At 38.0% G+C, this 20543-nt stretch overlaps 2 protein-coding genes across 2 annotated transcripts; both read left to right on the top strand.

The window, feature by feature from the left end:
• Positions 1-3053: 3053 nt before the first annotated feature.
• Positions 3054-12528, top strand: eif2s2 (eukaryotic translation initiation factor 2, subunit 2 beta). Its single transcript, XM_034695585.1, has 9 exons — positions 3054-3220; positions 7329-7512; positions 7650-7750; positions 7899-8025; positions 8141-8241; positions 8600-8748; positions 9202-9258; positions 10151-10236; positions 11001-12528. The coding sequence occupies exons 1-9, from the start codon at positions 3206-3208 to the stop codon at positions 11174-11176; spliced, it is 996 nt and encodes a 331-aa protein (XP_034551476.1). The 5' UTR covers positions 3054-3205; the 3' UTR covers positions 11177-12528.
• A 1945-nt stretch (positions 12529-14473) lies between these two features.
• LOC117821371 (serine/arginine-rich splicing factor 6-like) lies at positions 14474-20509 on the top strand. The gene is made up of 6 exons (XM_034695581.1): positions 14474-14687; positions 15060-15244; positions 17834-17952; positions 18075-18277; positions 18698-18784; positions 19054-20509. Exons 1-6 carry the CDS (start codon positions 14581-14583, stop codon positions 19478-19480), a joined length of 1128 nt encoding a protein of 375 aa, XP_034551472.1. The 5' UTR covers positions 14474-14580; the 3' UTR covers positions 19481-20509.
• The last annotated feature ends 34 nt before the right edge of the window (positions 20510-20543 follow it).

The following is a 20543-nucleotide window of genomic DNA, read 5'->3' as shown; positions in this document are numbered from 1 at the left end:
TAAAATGGATGGTGGATGGTGGATGGTGGAGGGGGAAAAAGTAAGGTTTGAAAAAAATAATTATAGAGAGAAACTCATCATCCAAATGAAATATAGAGTTTTGGATAACATGCAAACCTTTATTATTATTATTATTATTATTATTATTATTATTATTATTATTATTATTATTATTAATAATAATAATAATAATACATTTTATTTATCAAATCTCTTTAAAAGTTTTTCTAAGACACTTGACAAATTATACAATGGATAAGCAAAGGAAAGCAAAGCAAAAAAACAAAAAAAAACAAACAAACAAACAAACAAAATAAATCAATTAAAGGTTAAAGCCTTTCTAAATAGGTGGGTTTTGAGCCCGAATTTGAATTTGGTGAGTGAGGGAGAGAGTTTGAGGTGTTGGGGGAGAGAGTTCCAGAGGGTGGGGGCAGCGACAGAGAAAGCCCTTTCCCCCCAGGTCCGATGCTTGGTAAATATGATAGTTGTAGAATTAAGAATTGAAGAATGTGATGAATTGGCTATTGAAGAAGGACTAAGGTGTTGAGAGTCTCAAAATCAGTAGATCACTGGGCAGAGTTTTTTCAGATATCCTCAATGTTCCAAAACTGCATGAGGTTATTTTTATCATCAATAACTAGTGAGGTATTACACTACTGAACAATTATTAGAAATACTTCCTTCTCTTCTACCCAAACATCTCAAAAAATAGTTAAATGATATCATTCATGAATCCCAAAGTGGTTTCATGCTGGAATTTGATGACCGCATAATTCCATTCCTGGACCTTCAGAAGGCGTTTTCTACAGCCGGTCATAAACTCATTTTTGACACCCTGTCTTTCTTTATCTTTGGAAATGTGTTTATCAGTGCAGTGAAAACACTACAAAATCATAGTTTGGTCAAACTCTTATACGACACATCCAGGTATGTGGCTTTGTCCTCCTTATTCTTGCTTGTTGCTCAAGTCTTGAGCTATTTAATGTTGTAAATTTGGTTCACAGGTATTTTGGTAGAGAACTCAAAAAATCCCAAGTAGCAGATGACAAAGCAATATTTTTACTGATGAAATTCCTGTGGTCCTTTCTGCTATTTCTAAGTTATCTGATGTGTGTGGGGAAAAATGAAATTCTTCACTTGAATAATGTAGATCATACTGAAATCTGTGGAATCCTGTGAAGGACTCTGTGACTGATCTAGGCATTAATATCCCTCAGTTTAAGCATACTCCCCATGCACAGAGGAGATAGTCCTTGTTGCAAGGGTTGCTACTTCAACTCCCAGTCAGGACTTGCTGCATGTCCTCTGCCAATATACTCCCTGGATTTCCTGTCTCTCCTCAGCTGACCTATCAATAAAGGCAAAAATGCAAAAAAGAAAGCCCCCCCAAACATCCTCTAAAGATAAAAAAAAAAGGTAATAAATTCCCATTTTCATTCTGTTATTGATCAAATTAATGAGAAATTAAATTGCTGGTTGGCTAGGGATTCATTCATACATGGTAGAGTTATACAGTATTAAGTACAGCAGAAGGATTGCCAAGAGCTTCTTCTTTTTTCGTCACTAGATGTCTCCAAACCAATATGTCCTAAATTAGACAAAGTTGTCTTTGATTTTGGAAAAGTAAATTCAAACCCTCGAATTGAAGGACTTAATTATTTGAGCTTTTCCAACATTTAATGAAATTATTAAAATGAATTGATCTAAAGAAGGTGAATTGTGTAGTTATGAGGTTTTTTTTAAATAGATATGGTAATACAATTCATCATCAAGATGTTGATAAAACCCTCAGTTTACTTTCTTTAACACACAGCATATATCTTAATAAACTACATTTTTGTGAACAACCCCTTACTCTTCAGATGATTAGTTTACTGGACAGAAAATGTGAAGGTCGGTTTATTAGAACACTGCTCAACCATATCACTACTACAATTTTTAAAATATAGGTGGCCATATTTAAATTAAAATTGAATTCTATTATTTCTTGCTTCATAAATATAAAAGTCTACATGAACTATAAGAGTTTTCATTGTCTCTACAGTCTATGGACTGAATACGTATTTGATGTACATGTGTTTGTAAGTACATAACAAACAATGGGTATATTCAGAAGGAGCATCATACATAAACAATTAAGGACACAGAAACAATACAGCTTCAGTTGGTAATTTAAGGTAAATGAGACAATTATACATACATAGAAAATAAATAATAAAATAGGCTCAGTAAGGAGAGGGAATAATTTTACAATTCAGTGAGGAATTTATTTTTATTTAAACAATCAGACAGGAACAATGACAAACTCGGACCACACATACTTAATTTACATTATCAAGAGATTACACCTCCTTTAAAACTGAAAAACATATTACTGTGGTGTATATCACATTTTCACACCAGCCACAGATATACATATGAAAGAAAGAATGACAGGAGCATAAAGTAAATAAATAAAACAATAAAAAAGTACAATCTTAAGGACAATTAAAAGCATACTGATTAAATTCAAGAGGTTTAGAGTAAGTTGAATTCTGCTATAAAATGTGTACAGTTTATTTGCATGGGGATTGTTTTGTTTCAGGCATTTTTGTAACAAGGAGATTTCATTCTTAAGAGCAATCCATGAGGGAGGGGGGGATAAAAACTCAGTATTCTTATCTTTGAGGATTACACCTCTTTGAATGTTTTGAGCGGACCAAGGTCAATGTTTCTAACACTGGAAGATATTAAGTTGTGGAAGGATTCCCACAGTGTTTGGACAGTCTCGCATTCATAAAGCAGGTATTCTGTCATTTCCAAATTTGTTTTACAGATATAACAGTTTTATACCACTAATTTAAATCTTCTTTTCATTAATTCATTTGAGGGGTAAATGTTGTTTATAATTTTAAAATGAATCTATTTGCACTTTTGGGGAATCGGGGGTTTTAAGTATCTTGTTCGAATAATTGATATTTAAGATTTGTTGTAATCTTTAAGAGTGAGTGAGCTTTTTGTTGTTATCCATGGTGTTCTCCAATAAAGTTGCTACCGCATCTACCGAAATCCGCCGTCGCAAATTGATGACGTCAGGATCCAGCGACTTGACGCCTGCGTACTTAGGATCTAGCGCTGATGCAAGACATTTTCGGCGAAGCAGCACTGTAGGACTGTGCGAGAGGAAAGAAAGTAACCAGTCAAATCAACTTTTACACCTGCAAACATGTCAGGAGATGAGGTAAGTCATCTGGGCTGGTTCAATCGTTTGTGTGTGTTCATGTCTACACGTGTTTGGTGAAATATCGGCTCATAACGGCTCATGTCGTTGGGGAGGACGTCGGGCCTCGGCATCGTTTCTCCCCTCCCTGTCTGCACCAGTCCTCACATGGCTGCTGCCCGGCTAATGATGGCCGAACAAGCCAAAATGATAGGAAAATATCCACTACGCTGCTCCATCGCGATCTGTCACATATTATAGATAAATTATAATCTCCACGGCTGATCAATCCGTCGTGTCATGACCGCTGGAGTCGAACAAAGTGCTGAAAGAGATGAAGAGCCGAGCACTAGCTGCCCGCTACCTAAGCTACGGTGCTAACGGTGAATGTTGTAAAGCCGGAACAAAGAGCTCCTTAAACTCAGAGCTCGGTTTCATATCAAATACCGCCGGATTTTACACACACAGATTCCTGACAGGAAGGTCCTCTGTCACAATTCACGGTATCTTTTCACGTGCTTTGTAACTTAGCAGCGTGCGTTTTTTGTAAACCACTAAAGACTCCTGTGACTGATCAAATTCAGGTGCAATACTTGATTTCCGGTGCAATACTTCATAACCATGTGCAATATTGTAATTTATCCCATAACATATTTTATTATTATATTCATCTACTACATGTGAACTCTGGCTTAGGCTAAGTTAACTTATTTCATGTCTTTAAAAGTACTTATGTACCTTTCTCAGTATAGATAGTATTTTTATTTAGAATTTTTGGATTTGTGTTTAAGTTTATGTATTTATTGTCCTTACTATCTAGTTAAGTACCAGTGTTCCATTCACTAAGTCAAATTCCTTGTGTGTGTGCGAGCTCACTTGGCAATAAAGCTTTATGAATCTTTTTTTAAATTTTGCACAATGTTAATGTTAATAGATGATAATAATTAGACACTTTCTCAAAGACTGTCATCGTGTCCTTATGTAACTTTTAGTCATTTTCAAATCGTATGGTGCTATTTGTACTTTTCTTTTCTTCTCTTCTTTGTTTGTTTGTTTGTGTTTAGATTTCTCCTCTACCTTCTTATTTTGATTTTATTTTACTCAGTTTTATTTTGGTTTAATCTTGATCTTTTTAGGGAGCCTTCTTAACATCTAGCAAGGGAGTAAGGATGTAAACTAGCCTTTTGGCTAATTCTGGCATATTTACAGAAGTGTTAATTAATATGCATGGTCCTTTTTAAATAATAAATAATAAAATGTTGGTGTTAATGTTACAGTCTCACCTGACCGATGGTGTCAAAATACGTCCTCTTGAACATTTCACGTTAATTACTCTTCAGTGATAGATGCTGGTATGAGATCCCATTACAGAGCTTTTGCACTTCATTATTCAGCCTCCACAGTTGCATTAGATTTCATCACTTGAGTTGGTGTTTGAGGAACAGTACTGCATATCCAAATCCCGTTTAATAATCAAAACATTTGTACATACACTACCAGTCAAAAGTTTGGACACACCTTCTAATGCAATGGTTTTTATTTATTTTAACTATTTTCAACATTGTAGTTTTATACTGAAGACATCAAAACTATGAAATAATCTGGTTTGGCCATAATATGGATTACAATAGTAGTCAAATAGGGCTATCCATTGTGTACTGACCCTACCTCTGAACAACACAACTGATGGTCTCAAACACATTAAAGGTGACATATCATGCAAAATTGACTTTTTAATGGTTCTTTACCTGAAATATGTGTCCCTGGCATGTCTACAAACCCCCCAAGAATGAAAAAAATCCATTCTGCCCCTGTTTTGATTTCTACACCTTTCTGTAAATGTGTGTGAAACGAGCCGTTTCAGACTTCCGTGTTTTTGTTACGTAACAACAATATCCGGTCTGTCACGGAGTCAGAGCTCGGAGCTTGTTCAGCCCATAGACTGTATAAAATAATACTGAATCCCTCCCCCGTTTTTCATTACCTGCACAAATATGTGCCAACAAGGAGCTTAGGAGGGAGGCATGCTAGTTGTAGGCTTTCTTAATAAACGCAAAGGTCGGTTTTACTCCCCACGTCTGCAGATTTGAAGATATAGTGGATGATTTTTATTTGTCATGGATAAGTGCTAGCGCTAATTAGCATAGCCACATAGCTATATGTTCATAGCTGTAGCTGTAGCTGTAGCTGTGTACCAAGACACACGTCGACATACTGACAAATAAAACAACAAGAAACACTAAATCTGTGACCAATCCTTCATAAAAGGTCCCGCTGCCTTTCTGGCAGAGGTCGGGTTTACTCCCCACGTCTGCAGATTTGAAGATCTAGTGGATGATTTATCATGGATAAGTGCTAGCGCTAGTTAGCATAGCCACATAGCTACATGCTCGTAGCTGTGTACCAAGACACACGTCTACATACTGATAAATAAAACAACGAGAAACACTAAATCTATGACCAATCCTTCAGAAAGGTCCTGCTACAGGCGCCTCTCCGTCAGGATCAGATTCAGAGGGTTGAAGTAACGCGATCTCTGAGCAGCCGTGTATATTCAGCCAACATGTAAACATTAGATCAACGTGCTGGAGAGCCGAGGCACATCCACTTCCGGAGGGGGCGTGGTCAGAGGGAAAACAGAGTGTTCTGATGAGGAATGAAGAAGAGGACTTTTCAGGCATGCCAAAATCTGATTTCAAAGTGTTTTTTTGAGCATAAACTTTAAATACATGTTTTTGGGACCTCTTAGACCAATATATATTGATGAAAAAAGCATGATATGTCCCCTTTAAGAAGGCAAGTCATTTCATATATGAACTCTGGACAAGGGTGAGGTCTTTTAAATCCCTTCTTAAAACATACTTTTATCGCAGAGCCTTCCTGGATTTTATCTGAATTTTATTTGACTTTATTTGATTTGAACCGTCTTAAGAAAAATATATATTTTAAAAGAGTTGTATTCCTGTAGAGTTCTTTTAGGGGAATTTTATGTTTTTTAAAATATGTTTTATTTCTTTATCTTGACTTGTGTGTTTTTATGATCTGCCTGTTTTATTTTGCTGCCCATGTAAAGCACTTTGTAATTTGGTTTTTGAAAAGTGCTCTACAAATAAAATTATTATTATTGTTATTATTATTATTATTATTAATAACATAAGATAGTGTTCAAAGCGTTCCTGACGGAAAAAGAGGGCTACTTCACAGACTCTAAAATATAAAACATGCTGTTATTTTCTCCACACCTTTTTGTTAATTAAATAATTCCATATATGTTCTTTCATAATTTTGATGACTTCATTATTAGTCTACAGTTTTTAAAATTAATTAAAATAAATACAAACGCCCTGAATGAGAAGGTGTTTCCAAACTTTTGACTGGTACTGTGCCTTTATGTTAATAATACACATCGATTATAAATCCCTTAGCTGACCTTGTCATACAAAACACTGTTTTCTGGATGGTTGGCAGGTGTCTTTTATTTAGCAACACCTTGATTATTGTCTTTGGTTTTAAATATATTGACATGTTGGTCATTTGTTAATAAAATAAAATCCATTATATGAAGGAAAGGACATAGTGTGTGATTGTCTGCCAAAATTTACACAGCTGGCAGTCACAGTGTTAGGGATAATGAATGGACAAAGGGTCTTGTCTCTCACTGAAGGTATTCCAATTTACGTAACGACCTGGTCACCATGGATATCCTTTGGATTTCTAAATAGCCATCTACTGACAAAAGTCATTAAAATATTGATTCAAATATGATTTTATGGATTTAAAACCGATGTACACGTATAATTTGTTGTCTCAAGTGTTGCTCATTGCACAATTCATTACCATTGTCATGGTGTTGTCAAAGGTTTTATAATGAATAATGAAGTATTGGGTGATTGGAAAGAGAGAACTCATCCCTGAACTGATGGCAGTGAAGCATACTTCCATTATCCACAGTCCCCTAGAGGAACTGAAAAGATTGAGAGAAATTTTAAGAAAAACTGTGAAATATCTGCTGACCGCACCGTTCCCCAGTTCTGTTAGACCACATCATAGCAGTAGCACTCTCATTGTTTAGTTTTTCTTCTCACAAGTAGCGAAACATTTATAATTACCTTCTTTTTCTCGTCCTCAGATGATTTTCGATCCCAACATGACCAAGAAGAAGAAGAAGAAGAAGAAGCCCTTCATGCTGGATGAAGAAGGAGGGGAGGGAATGGGAGGAGAAGAGGCTAAAGAGGTAGAAATGAAGGAGGCAGAACCAGAGGCTGGAGATGACAAGGAACTTGATCTAGATGAAGATGAAGGCAGGAAGAAAGGTTAGGAATAACGTAAAGATGTACTGAATGAAGACTTTATTGTTGGTGTATATTTCTCTCCAGGGATTTGTCACTGTACATTCATTACAAGCCAGATATGAATTGAAATAAAACGGTATATGTCTCATCATTTCTAGAACCATCTGATGATTTGAATGACTTAAACTTCTTCAATCAAAAGAAAAAGAAGAAGAAACCCAAGAAAGTATTCGAGAACGATGTGGATGAGGGATTGAAGGTCGGTCAATTCTAAACCACATCAGCACTTACTTACACTTCTATCATCCTGTATATATTACTCCCCCTCTTCTTTTGTCTTGACCACTATCACATGCTCATAACTTGTCTTCTCTTTGCTAAATTGAATTTTCACTGGTTCAAATCAGGAGTTGAAAATTGAAGGAGAGCAACCGGAGATTGCGGAGGAAGACAACCTGGACCTTATGCTTACCAAGAAAAGGAAGCCAAAGAAAGTAGACTTTGACGAAGGAGAGCCACTGGAGAAGGATGAAGGTGAGATAAAGAACCTTAAAAATACAACTTATGTGTGGACCAGAGGAAGAATAGTTGCCACTGCAATAATAAACAATAGGGATCCGATAACCAAAACATTTTCTGTGTTTTTTAGCTCTGGAGGATGATGAGGGAAAGAACAACGATGGGATCTCTTTCAGCTCCTCCACAGGACCAGCCTGGGCTGGCTCAAAAAGAGACTACACTTATGATGAGGTAGGATTGATGTCTCAACCATACTCGTGTCCACACATGACCAAGAGCCAGTCATAAACTGAATATCCCTTCAGCATGTGTAAGGAAGCAAGAGAGAAAAGAAGGAGGTCTCATCTCAATTTTGTAATTTTTATTCTATTTCAATGGAACAAAAACGTCCATTTTCAGTTGATTTCAAAATATAAATACCAAAGATTCATTGATTCTTACACAAAGATATATAAATGTCAACTGATCGGATTACAAATTTTACAAAACGCTGATTGTTACTCCAAAACTTGCCAAATGATATTATTTTAAAAAAACTCTTCAAGATCATATCCTGATGTAATTGTTGACATTGTCATCTCTGTCTCAGCTCCTGAATCGGGTCTTCAACATTATGAGAGAGAAAAACCCAGACATGGTGGCCGGAGAGAAGAGGAAGTTTGTGATGAAGCCTCCTCAGGTGGTCCGAGTGGGAACCAAGAAAACTTCATTCGTCAACTTCACAGACATCTGCAAACTGTGAGCCTCTCCACCTCACACACACTGAACTCTCACACTGTTAAAGTCAATCCTTGTTTATTTTGATACTCACTTGAAATATCAAGTGGGGTGGGGGGTCTGGTTCAACCATTGCTTAAGGATAAAGAATATCCACCAGAGACTTATTTTTCTGTACCATGGTCATTGTTTACAGTCAGAACACCAACTCAAGAAGCAAGAATTGAGCTGGCGGTCTTGAGCTGATTGTTTGCTGAACTTTGACTTTTGGTACAGATTAATAAAGGACCGTGTCAGATGACTATCAGTAGGCTCTGAAACTGCTTCATAGCACATGTATTGGTCCTCTTGTGCTCTCTGTGAGCCGTATTCCTGCATATTACAAATGCAAATTATGACACTTACTTATTCTGCATTCATATTTGCAATCTGAGAAATGATATACTAACTGACCTTTTATGTACAACATTGCAGGTTGCATCGTCAGCCTAAACATCTCCTTGCTTTCCTGTTGGCTGAGCTGGGAACAAGGTATGATCATATATTATCTGTAATTAAATTCATGGATAAGTGTGTTAGTGTGTGTGAGTTTATATATGGGCTGTCAAATGGTAAATTTTTTGAAGAGTGATTTACTCCTGAATTTCAGTTGTTAATCGTGAATAATTGCAGTTTTAATTGCATGTTTAGAATTCCATTATTTGGCGTTCTAAAACAGTTTTAAAGTAAATATTATCAACGTAAAGCAATTCCTATCAGGGTCTTGATTTGGGAGTCGAATGCATACAACAAAATGTACTTTATGATCTTGACTCTGATATGCGTTATTCTAATAAATGCTGCACTGCTATTCAAGTGTGGTCTAACCATGACTAAGATGTAGGAGATATCTTCCAAGTGTGGAGACTAGCCTCACCATGTCAACCTGAGGCCGTCCCCAGACCCAAGTCATCCACAGTGTTTACTGGCCTACAGTCAATTGCCACCCGTTCAGCAAGCACTGTAGTCAATGTCTTTTGATATAGTTTCATTGAGCTCTGTTGGCTTTTGTGATAGGTTGCTAGCTGACATCAGTGTCTGCACCTGAACCCTAAGCTTGTAGGTGACAAAGGGTATATAATATTGACTTATTGTCAACTGAGTCATTTTCATTATTTCCATTGTAGCGACAGCAGAAAGGACACTGGAGCAGCTTAAAATACGGTGTGCCTAGAGGTACAAAATAGCACGCAATTGTCAAAAAAAGCAAAACATTCGTTTTGGGCCTTATCACAATAAACATACCGATGCTGACAGCCCTTATATAAACATCATTTGATTTTTAACAGTTTGAATCATTAGTTTTTATATTAAAGGTAACATTCCTCTTTGTTGCTACAAGTGTTTGTTTGTGTTTCTGATTTGTCTCTTTTTCTGTCAACAGTGGTTCCATAGATGGAAATAACCAGCTTGTGATCAAAGGCAGATTTCAGCAGAAACAGATAGAAAATGTGTTGAGAAGATATATCAGTAAGTGGTTATTGAAATGTGTGTTGAAGTAAAATATCTAAATATTGACTTCAATATTCCAGTGGTGGCTCTTTTATGGTTTGGTCCATGAATGGTATTACATTAAAGAACTTTAGCACAGAAATCACCTGTGCCCCTTGAGGGCTGTACTACAAAGCAGGTTCAACATACCCAGTTTTTTAATGCCGGCTGGCTCAAAATGTAAAGCCCCATTTAGAGATAATTGGTGTCACTAAAGTATCTATGAAGTGTCTCAGTTAACCCAAGGTTTCTATTTGAGGGTCTGTTCTGAGATCAAGGGCAACATTTCTCACAAGGAACACCTACACTTACACAACCCAACAACAATTATTCAGTATTTTCTATTAAGGAACTATTACTATGGACCAAGATGTTATATGTTACATGCCAGGGATGTTAAAAGGGCATATCCAAATTGAATGGTGGAATGAACCTTCCAAGCTCTTCATTGTGAAGTTACTTATTTATTTTTACAATGACAGTCACCTCAAGTGTCAATTTGTTATACAAGTGTTTTTTTGTCTGCATTAAATTTGTTTTAACAAAGGATGATTTGCACTAATTGAGAGCAGTCAGGTTACGAAAACATTGAGGAATTTGGTTAGGTCCATCCACTTAACACACTGGCATCTGATAAAACTCAAGGGAGTTCACTCGATATCATTTTTTCCAGCATTCTTTATCTGTACTTAACTGCTTTGAGTTGTACTGTAGTGCTAATGACAACCTTTTCACCCCTGCAGAGGAATACGTGACATGTCACACCTGCCGTTCCCCAGAGACCATCCTGCAGAAGGACACTCGCCTCTATTTCCTGCAGTGTGAAACGTGCCACTCCCGCTGCTCTGTTGCCAGCATCAAGACTGGCTTCCAGGCTGTGACAGGCAAGAGGGCACAGCTCCGCGCCAAAGCCAACTAAAGACCGGGCTCCTCCTCATCTCGGCCTCCCCTTTTGTCAATCAGAATTGCAGAGGCCTGGGATGGAAGCTCCCTTGTTTCACTAAAAGACTCTCTGACTTGAACTGTGGGGGGTTTGCCTGCTGTTTATTTGTGTCATGGCCTGACCAGACACGGAGTGCAAGAGTATCTAAAGCTGACAGATTGGGTTCAGGTGCTGTTAACAGATTATGTTTACCACATAGACTGTTGGATGCATTTGATTTGTTGTCTGGTGGAAGAACCCTCCACCTCCTACGCCTTTTTCCATTTTCTTTAATTTCAGATTTCTGCAAGAAAAACCTGACTTAACATGGCCTTTATCCTCCCTCTTCTTCCCTTTACACACACTTCTGACGTGTGTTTCTTCAGATAAGTAACACATTGACACATTTTTGTTAAAGCTTGAGTAGGCAACTTTAAAGGAGACCAACAAGAGCAAGCTAGTTTTTGACACTGTGCAATGGAAGCAATGCCAAAGCCTCTTCCCCTGAACATAAACATGTACTCCATGTGTGGTCGATGACAGAATGTTGGGGAGTAGAGTGCAGAGGACATAGTTGTCATCACTACTCTTATCCATCCTTTATCTGCCATCTCTTTGTGACTAGCTTGCTTTATCTTGTGGCAGACTGCTCATGCGCATTTATTGTAATGTTTTACGAATTGTTTACTGTAGTGATTTAAAGAGAATTTCAACAACGATTTCAAAAATGCTTCACAAGTAGATTGCCTTTCCAGGCTTGAAGCTAAGTGGAAACTCCAATAGCCAAACTAAGTTACCTTGGTATTCGTAGTAATTTGGCTCATGTGGTCACCTCTTGATTCATAATTCTTGCATTGCTAAATTACAAACTGCCCATCAGAAGAATCAGTGACAGGCTCCAAACAGACCCTCTACATATGACTTTACAGCAGGAGATGACAGAGTTACTCAACAGTAGTTCAAAGGTACTTTGATTTGCTAAAGGGGAGAACACCTCAATCTCATAGAGATTTGAGATAAATCATACTGTGTTTTTGAGTGCTATTATGGCATTGAGAAACTTTGGAGATTTGATAAAGAGGAAGGAAAACTAAATTAAAGTCATTAAGAGCAGGTTTCTGAAGCTTATGCAACCCCCCTTCAAAGCAGATTCTGGTCAGTAAAGTATTATTTTCAAGTCTGGTTAAAAAAAAAGATCCATCACATAGGTGACAGGCAGACTTTCAGTCAAATTATACAGCATACATGATATGGGTTCTGGTCTTGTTTGCGGAGAATGTAGATAAGGTCTCGCTTATATCATTTTAAAACTGGTTTTTACAAAAATAAAATATTCTACTCTCTCTCCATTACTGGTCTCTGTGTTATATATCACTTAAGTCTGTTGTATTTTTAAATGGCTGGTGAATCCCTGGATCTAGGTGAACTTGTTTATAACATTGATGAAGTTTTAACATTAGGCATTAAAACTATTTTAATAAAACGTTTCTTTAAAAAAATAATAATTCAAATTTCAGGTACTAATTGATATCGAAGAATTTATATAATTTTGACTCCACATCTTACTCAGGAAAAAAAGTGCTTTGTTGTTTTTATCAGTCACTTATTTGTTTGATAAGATTTCACATGTAAAACACTGGCATGACATATCAGGTATTTAATACATCCCTCGATAAAGCTGGAAAATCAGTAGGTCTAATCAAGTTCAAGTTCAGATTGCTTTATTGGCATAAACAGTTTAGTTATTGCCAAAGCAGAGAAAAAACAACGAAATGCAATAATTATAATAACATATTTTGATCGATTATATTAACATTTCATTTTTTATAATTTAATACCATTTATCTCTGTATAATTAGTCAATATAAGACAGTTGGTCTATATAATTAGTAAATACAACACAGTTGATCTATATACAGTTAATTATTACAACACAGTTAAATAGTACAAAATTGATTTACATACAGTATAATACAGGTAAATAAAACAGTCTAACAATTGATCAGTCTAATCGGTCTAATCAATGCTTGAACCTGACAACCATAATGCATTTGTAGCAAGTACATCAATTTAGATTATTTTAACCACCCTAATTTTTTTCTAGCTATATCAACATTTTATTCAAACAAGCTTCTTCTTCAACTCTTTGTAATCTAAATTTCCTTATTGTATCACGAAAACAATTTACTAGAACATCATCATTCAACTTTATTATTGATGTACATAACAAACAATTGGTACATTCAGAAGAAGCATCATACATAAACAATCATTAAGAACACAGAAACAGTAAAGCTTCAGTTGGTAATTTAAGGTAAATGAGAAAATGATACATACATATAAAATAAATAATAAAATAAGCTCAATAAGGAGAGGGAATCATTTTACAATTCAGTGAGGAATTGTTAGGGAATTGTATATTCAAAGTGCTATTGGTCCTTTCATTATTTTCAATGATTTTAGGTATATTTGGAATTCATTGAGAAAAACAACAAATTTGGGGGGAGATTTCATAGTCCTGTTCTTATGAATAAAGAATTTTGAGAGGCACAGGATTGTTTTACAGCAGATTTCATCACTTTTATTTTTTTAATATCAAACCAAAAGTTATGTCATTTATTGAAAAAGGAAACTGGAATGGATTGAATTTTTTACTTTTTACCAATCATGGAAATCAGTCCAGCAGGTTTTCACAGTTTAGCATGAGAAAAAAAAATGGTTCGTTGACTCAACTTCATTTTCACAAAGGGGGCATGAATTGTCTTCAAATTCAAAGCGTGCACAGAGTAATTATTTAGAAGGATAAATATTGTTCATAATTTTAAAGTGTGTATTTTTTGCTTTGGGTGGTGTAGGGAATGTGAGTTACATGGTTCTTAATTTTTCTGTTGATTTTTTGTCAAATTTGTTTTCTTAAATGGAAATTTGTTTTGGCCTTGGTAAAAGTGTTTTGCTGATGTAACTTTGTTTTATAAAATGTAAAAATGTTTTCCAAATTGTAAATTTGTCTCCAACTTTGTAAAGTGTTTCGTCTTTTGTAAATCAGTTTGGTCCTTCAGGGCCACCGTCCCTTGAAGCCATGAATTTAATTTGGCCTTGCATTCCTTTCCTTTGCATTCCTAACATTTAGGGATTGAATTTGTCTTTGGTCATTTGTAAGATAAATTCCTAGGTATTTTTTATTTTTTTCCGACTTCATTGGTATTTTACTAGAACATTCAAGATACCGGAAGATACCGGAAGTATCCTTCCATTAGACCCGCGGTGATTGGCTAATTCAGCGAGCATTAATGTGAATGGGGATTTGGCTCCGCCCACAGTTTGGTGCCCAGGGGCCGCAGTGCTAACCGTGCTAACCGCTACTAGCAGCTGTTTCCAGCTTGAGCGTTGGATAAGCAGCCATGCCTCGTGTTTATATAGGACGACTGAGCTATCATGTCCGTGAAAAGGACATTCAGAGATTTTTCGGGGGATATGGAAAGCTCATGGAAGTAGATCTAAAAAATGGGTGAGTCTTGAGTTCGGTTGAAACGTGATAAGTACTGACTGACACTGATATGGACGGTGTCTGCATGGTCGAAATAATGTTCGAAATGTTTGGGTAATATACATTTGTGTTCACTCTGGTGGTCTTTAAATGTGATCTATGTAACTGTGTTTTGGTGGATTTCAACCTACTAATTAGTATTTGTTCTCTTTTACAACTTCTGGCTCACGTCGCATGGCCAACATGGCGTCTTTGTGTTTAAAGACCAAAGCTAGCAGGCCGGGCTGACGAGAACTAGTTCACTGTATTGAAGAACACTTAATAACGTCTCATTAGTTTTGAATGGGTTTTTTGTTTTGTTGTTTTCGTTAACATATACTGTCTCTCTCACAGCTATGGGTTCGTGGAGTTCGAGGACAACCGGGATGCCGACGATGCCGTGTACGAGCTGAACGGGAAGGAGCTGTGCGGGGAACGGGTGATCGTGGAACATGCCAGGGGACCACGGAGAGACCGAGACCGGGATCGGGATCGAGATCGAGATGGCCACGGTGGGGGTTTCGGTGGTGGTGGACGCAGTAAGTGCAGTCTATTACAATATATCCTCTACAGCCCTCCCCTTTTGGGGTGAGGTGTCGATGTGGACTGCACAGAGAGCATTAATGTTGCACAATGCTTATTAATTAAATCTCCTTTCAGGTACATTTTTGGGGTTATTTTGCAGTCTTGAGTCCCATGCCGACGAGTTACGTTGTCACGCATTTACTATGACTCCGGTTGCATGCACCTCAAATATATATTATAATTAATGTATATTAATAACATTTATATATAAAACAGTTCAACTTGAGTGATTTTGTTCTTATAATACCGTTATATCGTTCTGTTGAAACATGATCAACAGAGATATTCAATAGCCAAATATTAATTAGGGATGCACCGAAATGAAAATTCTTGTCCGAAACCCGAAAATGAGGAAACCAAGGCCAAAAACAGAAACACCAAAATTGATTATTATGCCAATTATTAGTAGGGAGACCGGGACAGTTGTAATATGGGTCAGTTGTAACACTTGCACTTGCTCCAATCAGGAACAAGTTAGGAATCACCTGAGTCACTCTGCACATGCTCAGTTTAGTTGAAGCTAGTTTGTATAGCAGTTTGAACACACTGGGTTAAAAGAGATCAAAATTATAGACAGAAATGTCAAAAAATGTTACAACTGTCCCCGGTCTCCCCTACCATTGCATTTATGGCTATGACTGTGTACTAACCTCACTAAAATCAAGGATCTCATTGAACATATCAGACAACGAGGGTGCATGCCCCTCATCTGGTTCAGAGAGACGAGTCCTTTTTTTCTGAGCTCTGTTCTCCTCCCTGCGCTGTGCGCTTCTCCGTCTCCAAGCAGGTTCTCCGCAACCATCGCGGCCTGGATCATTTCTTGTACGCTCTGCTTTATTTCCACATCCCAGTAATGATCTTTATAACGCGGATCAAGTACAGTCACGATGAAGTGCAGAGGATCTGAATAGATCTCAGTGAAACGTGTGCTGACAGACTCTAGGAGTGTACTATTCGTTGTTTTCACTCCGTGGTCCGTCTCAACCTCTTTGCTTAGAAGACGCTTTAGTGCTGCAATAAAGGAAAAATGGATGCAGACATGTTGACCCTTATCCAGACAAGCGCGTACTGGCCACAGTTTTTGCTTGCGTCATCACAACATTCTGTATCGGCCGTGTTGTTTCGGTGATAAAAGTATTTAGGCTGAAACACGAAAATGCACCTTTTGGGCCATTTTCGGTGGCTGAATTTTCGGTTCATCCCTAATATTAGTTCTTTCTGACTTTGGATCCAGTTTTACATTTTGTCTTCTGCTTGATCTCCTCCTTCCGCACAGTTCGTAGTCTGGACTCTAAAGGGTTTTCGACCTGCAGCGTGTTGCTCCTCCTTATGTGATCATAGGCGGACTCTGATTGGCCTGTGGCTCATTATAGGGAAGGATCAGCAGTCTGCAAGCCAGAGCCCTCTAAAAGAAAACATCAGAGTATATGCTTTAGAGTTTGCATTAGCAACAATAGCTTGAAACAGAACCTTATCACATGGATTGCATACTTCTTCTAGAAGATTATAACTACATTGGTGAGCCACGTCTTTAAGGTTTGAATTCTCAAATGCTGATTACATCACAGAAGAAAACTCCCAACAAATTATCCTCCACAAGCCTAGCTAGTGTACATTAAGCATCATCACCAGGACCAGACTAACGTTTTCATGTGAAATGTGTATTTTTTAACGTTGGTATATATTTTTATATTCAACATTAACAAAAGTCCTTGATGTTTCAATTTGAAAGAGTCCAGTTGCGGGCTGAGGCTGAGAGAGTCCATTGAGGCTAAAGATGACTGGCTAAGATGACTGCCTGTCCCGTTTGGCCTTGGCTTTCACCTTACAATGTGTGTGTGACCTTTACCCCCTTGATCCTTGGCTGACCTAACCGGAAGCCATGATGACAGCAGCCTTTTGCCAATAGACCAGGGGCGATGGTGAGGATTGCCATTGGTTTCTATGTTGACAGCAAACATAAGTGGAGCCACTCTAAGTAAAGATCTTGCAAACAAAAACAATTTCTTGTAAGCAAGAAAAGTGGAAAAAATACTTCAGACTGACATCCTGTCAGATATGAAATGAGTATATATTTCTCTTAAAACCGTTTAAACTTGACTTCATCAGTCTCCCTGACCGCAATCTATGTGGATACCCCTTTTCTGTCTGTGTTACAGGGTTCAGAGGTCTTGAAAGAACATCACTGTCCATTTGTTAATGCAGCTAAAGCATCACAGTGTGATGTACTGGAGTAAGAAGGCTTGTATTGCTGGAAACAGATGCAGTGGTGTTCTTTGCAGCAGAGCACAACCCCAGATGTTGAACAGTTCAAACATTAAAGCCCATGCTGCGGCTTGTAGATCACTTATTTGAGGTTTTGTGTCTAAAAATGGGATCAGGACTTATGTCTGAAATTCAAATTTTATTCCCATTTGGATTTTAATCTCACAAGTCACTGCTGTGTTCATTTAGCTGCCCATGCAAGTAGTTTTTTTTTTTTTTTTTTGCATCTTGGCCATTTACATCGATTTTAACTTTTTCTTGTGCTGTTGTTTTTAAAGGTAGTGGTTACAGCAGCCGGAGCCGCACTGGCAGGGATAAGTATGGACCTCCGGTCCGTACTGAGTACCGTCTCGTCGTGGAGAACTTGTCTAGCCGCTGCAGTTGGCAAGACCTTAAGGTACATGTTTGGGCCAAACGTTCATGTTTACTGTGTCCTCATCTGATCATCATTTGCAGTACTTAACTGCTGAGATTTCAACAATATTTAATGTTTTTCCATTAAAACCTTGTGTCCCCCAGGACTTCATGCGTCAGGCTGGTGAGGTGACTTACGCAGATGCCCACAAGGAACGCACCAATGAGGGAGTGATTGAGTTTCGGTCTCAATCGGACATGAAGAGGGCCATAGAGAAGCTGGACGGGACAGACATCAATGGACGAAAAATTCGTTTAGTGGCAGAGCGGCCTCGTAAAAGAAGGTCTCCCTCTGGCAGCCGCTCAAGGTGGGGAACATTTCACCATGTTACATACTAAATAGGCACTCCATTCTCTATCAGTCTTTACTTACATTGTCAACATGAAAATGTGGGTTCTGTGTCTAGGGTCTGGATTTTTATTATGGGAAGTGGTCCTAGCTGTATTGACCAATCATGTAACAAGTTTTGAACCTGTTTCCTTCTCCTCACGAGGACTGGTTCCATTTTAAACTTTTTCTAAATCATGATTTGGTTTCATGTGACTTAAGTAAACCACATAGAAGTTTCTTTGTAATTTAATGCCCACTGTTGAACTGAGACAAACATGTAATGGAGATGTAATGAATAAGTTGGCATTAGTTCCCAGAGACATTAATCATCATCAGACAATGATGGGTTCTGAATTGGCTTAAGTTCTGTGTTTGACTTTTGTGGGGTCATCCGTAGATCTCGTAGTCGCCGTCGTTCACGCAGCAGGAGCCGCAGGAGCCAAAGAAGCAGGAGCTCCAGGAGTCGTTCCAGATCCAACTCCAGGTGAGACAGGATCAAATCTATTGAAAAATACTTGTGCAAGAAAAGACACCCTTCAAATATCAGTACTGCTCCTGTTCAGGGTTGATACGGAAAATTTCAGGTATCATAGGTTGAGAGGCAGGATAAACAAGTCAGGGATGAACAATTTAGATTGATGTAATTAAAGTGCAAGTGTGTATGAGGTTCAGGGGTCATGTAATGTTTCCTGGGCCAGCATTTATGTCAATGTCATGAAAACTATCAGTAAATCTCTGTCTTATTCTTCTCAGGTCACGTTCCCGTAGCAACAAGAGACGGCATCATTCACGCTCCAGATCGGGAAGGAAGTCTCGCTCCAAGTCTGGAGAAAGTAAATCACGATCTCGCAACCGCAGGTCCCGTTCTCGCTCCCACAAATCCAGGTCCCGTTCTCGCTCTAACAAATCACACTCGCGTTCAGTGGAACGAAAATCCAAGTCCCGTTCAAAGAGCCAGTCAAAGGTTAAATCAGAGCGAGATTCTCGTAGTCGATCAAAAGAGATGTCTGGTGACAAGAAGTCCTGCAGTCGTTCACCTTCCCCATTGGAGAATGGGAAAGAGGCACATGCCAACAAGTCTGTATCCCACTCTCCATCCCCACAGGATGATCGCAGATCCAAATCAAGGGAGAAGAGGTCAGCCTCTCGCTCAAGGTCTCGCTCAGCTTCACAAGATTAGGGGAATATAATACTGATTATTCTTTCATTGTAAGCTTGGTACCGAAACTGTACATTTGAGCAGTCATTATTCTAGCCTTTACTCTCAGACATAGCTGCGTTGTGCTTGTTTTAAACATGCTCATGGGTGATGTTGTATTTGAGGATATGCCACGGGGATGGGGGGGGGGTTGTTATTTAGGATAATTTCATCAAGGCAAGAGGTACTTTTTCACTACTTGTGTCATGGGGCATGTCAGTTCCCAACATACTCTGTGTGTGTGTTCGATTAATACAATGGACAGAAGTTTCTCCAATCATGCAATATATGGAGCAGCCATCAGGCATGTCCCGGACTCATTTAACGAGTGGGGTTGTGGTATCGTTTTAGCAGTTGATAACATCTCAGCTGTTTCCTTTTTTGCATACAGAACCAATAGTTTCCTTCTCAAAGAGGCGATCGAACCTTGATGTCTTGCTGTATTGTAAAGTGTTTAAATCCGATGCTGGAACTTGTATCGCAAAACTGCAAACTTACAAAGGGTACAGGTTTGTTTTTTTATGTCTGGACAACTTACATTGTAGATGGATTAATATAGTCAGTTTAACCTCCATTACACATGTACAAAGACTGTGATTAGCCTTAACGCAATGATCATTGTGTCGCTTCTGTAGTCCCCCTTGACAATAAGCAGGTACCTGTACTCTGGATTTATGATTGAATAGAGCTTCAGTGAACCATACATTGCATCCTGCTTTGATCCGTTTTCTTCCCCAAGTCATATTTTTTTTCAATTTATTCTTAATGTGGGGTCTGTGTGGTATCCTCCACTTGCCTAAAAACAATAGCAGTATGGACATTTGTATGGATAATACTTCCGTTCCAACCCTTTTTTGGTTTGCTTGTGAGTTAACTATGAACCTCATTGTGTTAACTGAATGCATCCCCCTCTCCATGTTTGTAACAAATTCATATTTTTTTCTCCATGCAGATGACATCTTACAGAAATGTCTTTTTTTATTGTATGTACAATTAAAGATCTTAATTAAAGTTATGATCTCTGGTGTTGCTTTGTGTCAAAAGA

The sequence above is a fragment of the Notolabrus celidotus genome, chromosome 11 (genome assembly GCF_009762535.1).
Source record: "Notolabrus celidotus isolate fNotCel1 chromosome 11, fNotCel1.pri, whole genome shotgun sequence".
Classification (NCBI taxonomy): Eukaryota; Metazoa; Chordata; class Actinopteri; order Labriformes; family Labridae; genus Notolabrus; species Notolabrus celidotus.
The sequence above is the reverse complement of the archived record's forward strand: the minus strand, read 5'-3'. Positions and strand labels throughout refer to the sequence as shown.

Excerpts from the sequence above, each read along its gene's own strand:
- eif2s2 (XM_034695585.1), top strand. Across the intron at positions 8,026-8,140 it reads GCCACTGGAGAAGGATGAAG|CTCTGGAGGATGATGAGGGA; the intron begins GTGAGATAAAGA and ends TGTGTTTTTTAG. Across the intron at positions 8,749-9,201 it reads TTCACAGACATCTGCAAACT|GTTGCATCGTCAGCCTAAAC; the intron begins GTGAGCCTCTCC and ends ACAACATTGCAG.
- LOC117821371 (XM_034695581.1), top strand. The coding sequence starts at position 14,581 with ATGCCTCGTGTTTATATAGGACGACTGAGCTATCATGTCCGTGAAAAG. Across the intron at positions 14,688-15,059 it reads GAAGTAGATCTAAAAAATGG|CTATGGGTTCGTGGAGTTCG; the intron begins GTGAGTCTTGAG and ends TCTCTCTCACAG. Across the intron at positions 17,953-18,074 it reads GCAGTTGGCAAGACCTTAAG|GACTTCATGCGTCAGGCTGG; the intron begins GTACATGTTTGG and ends TGTGTCCCCCAG.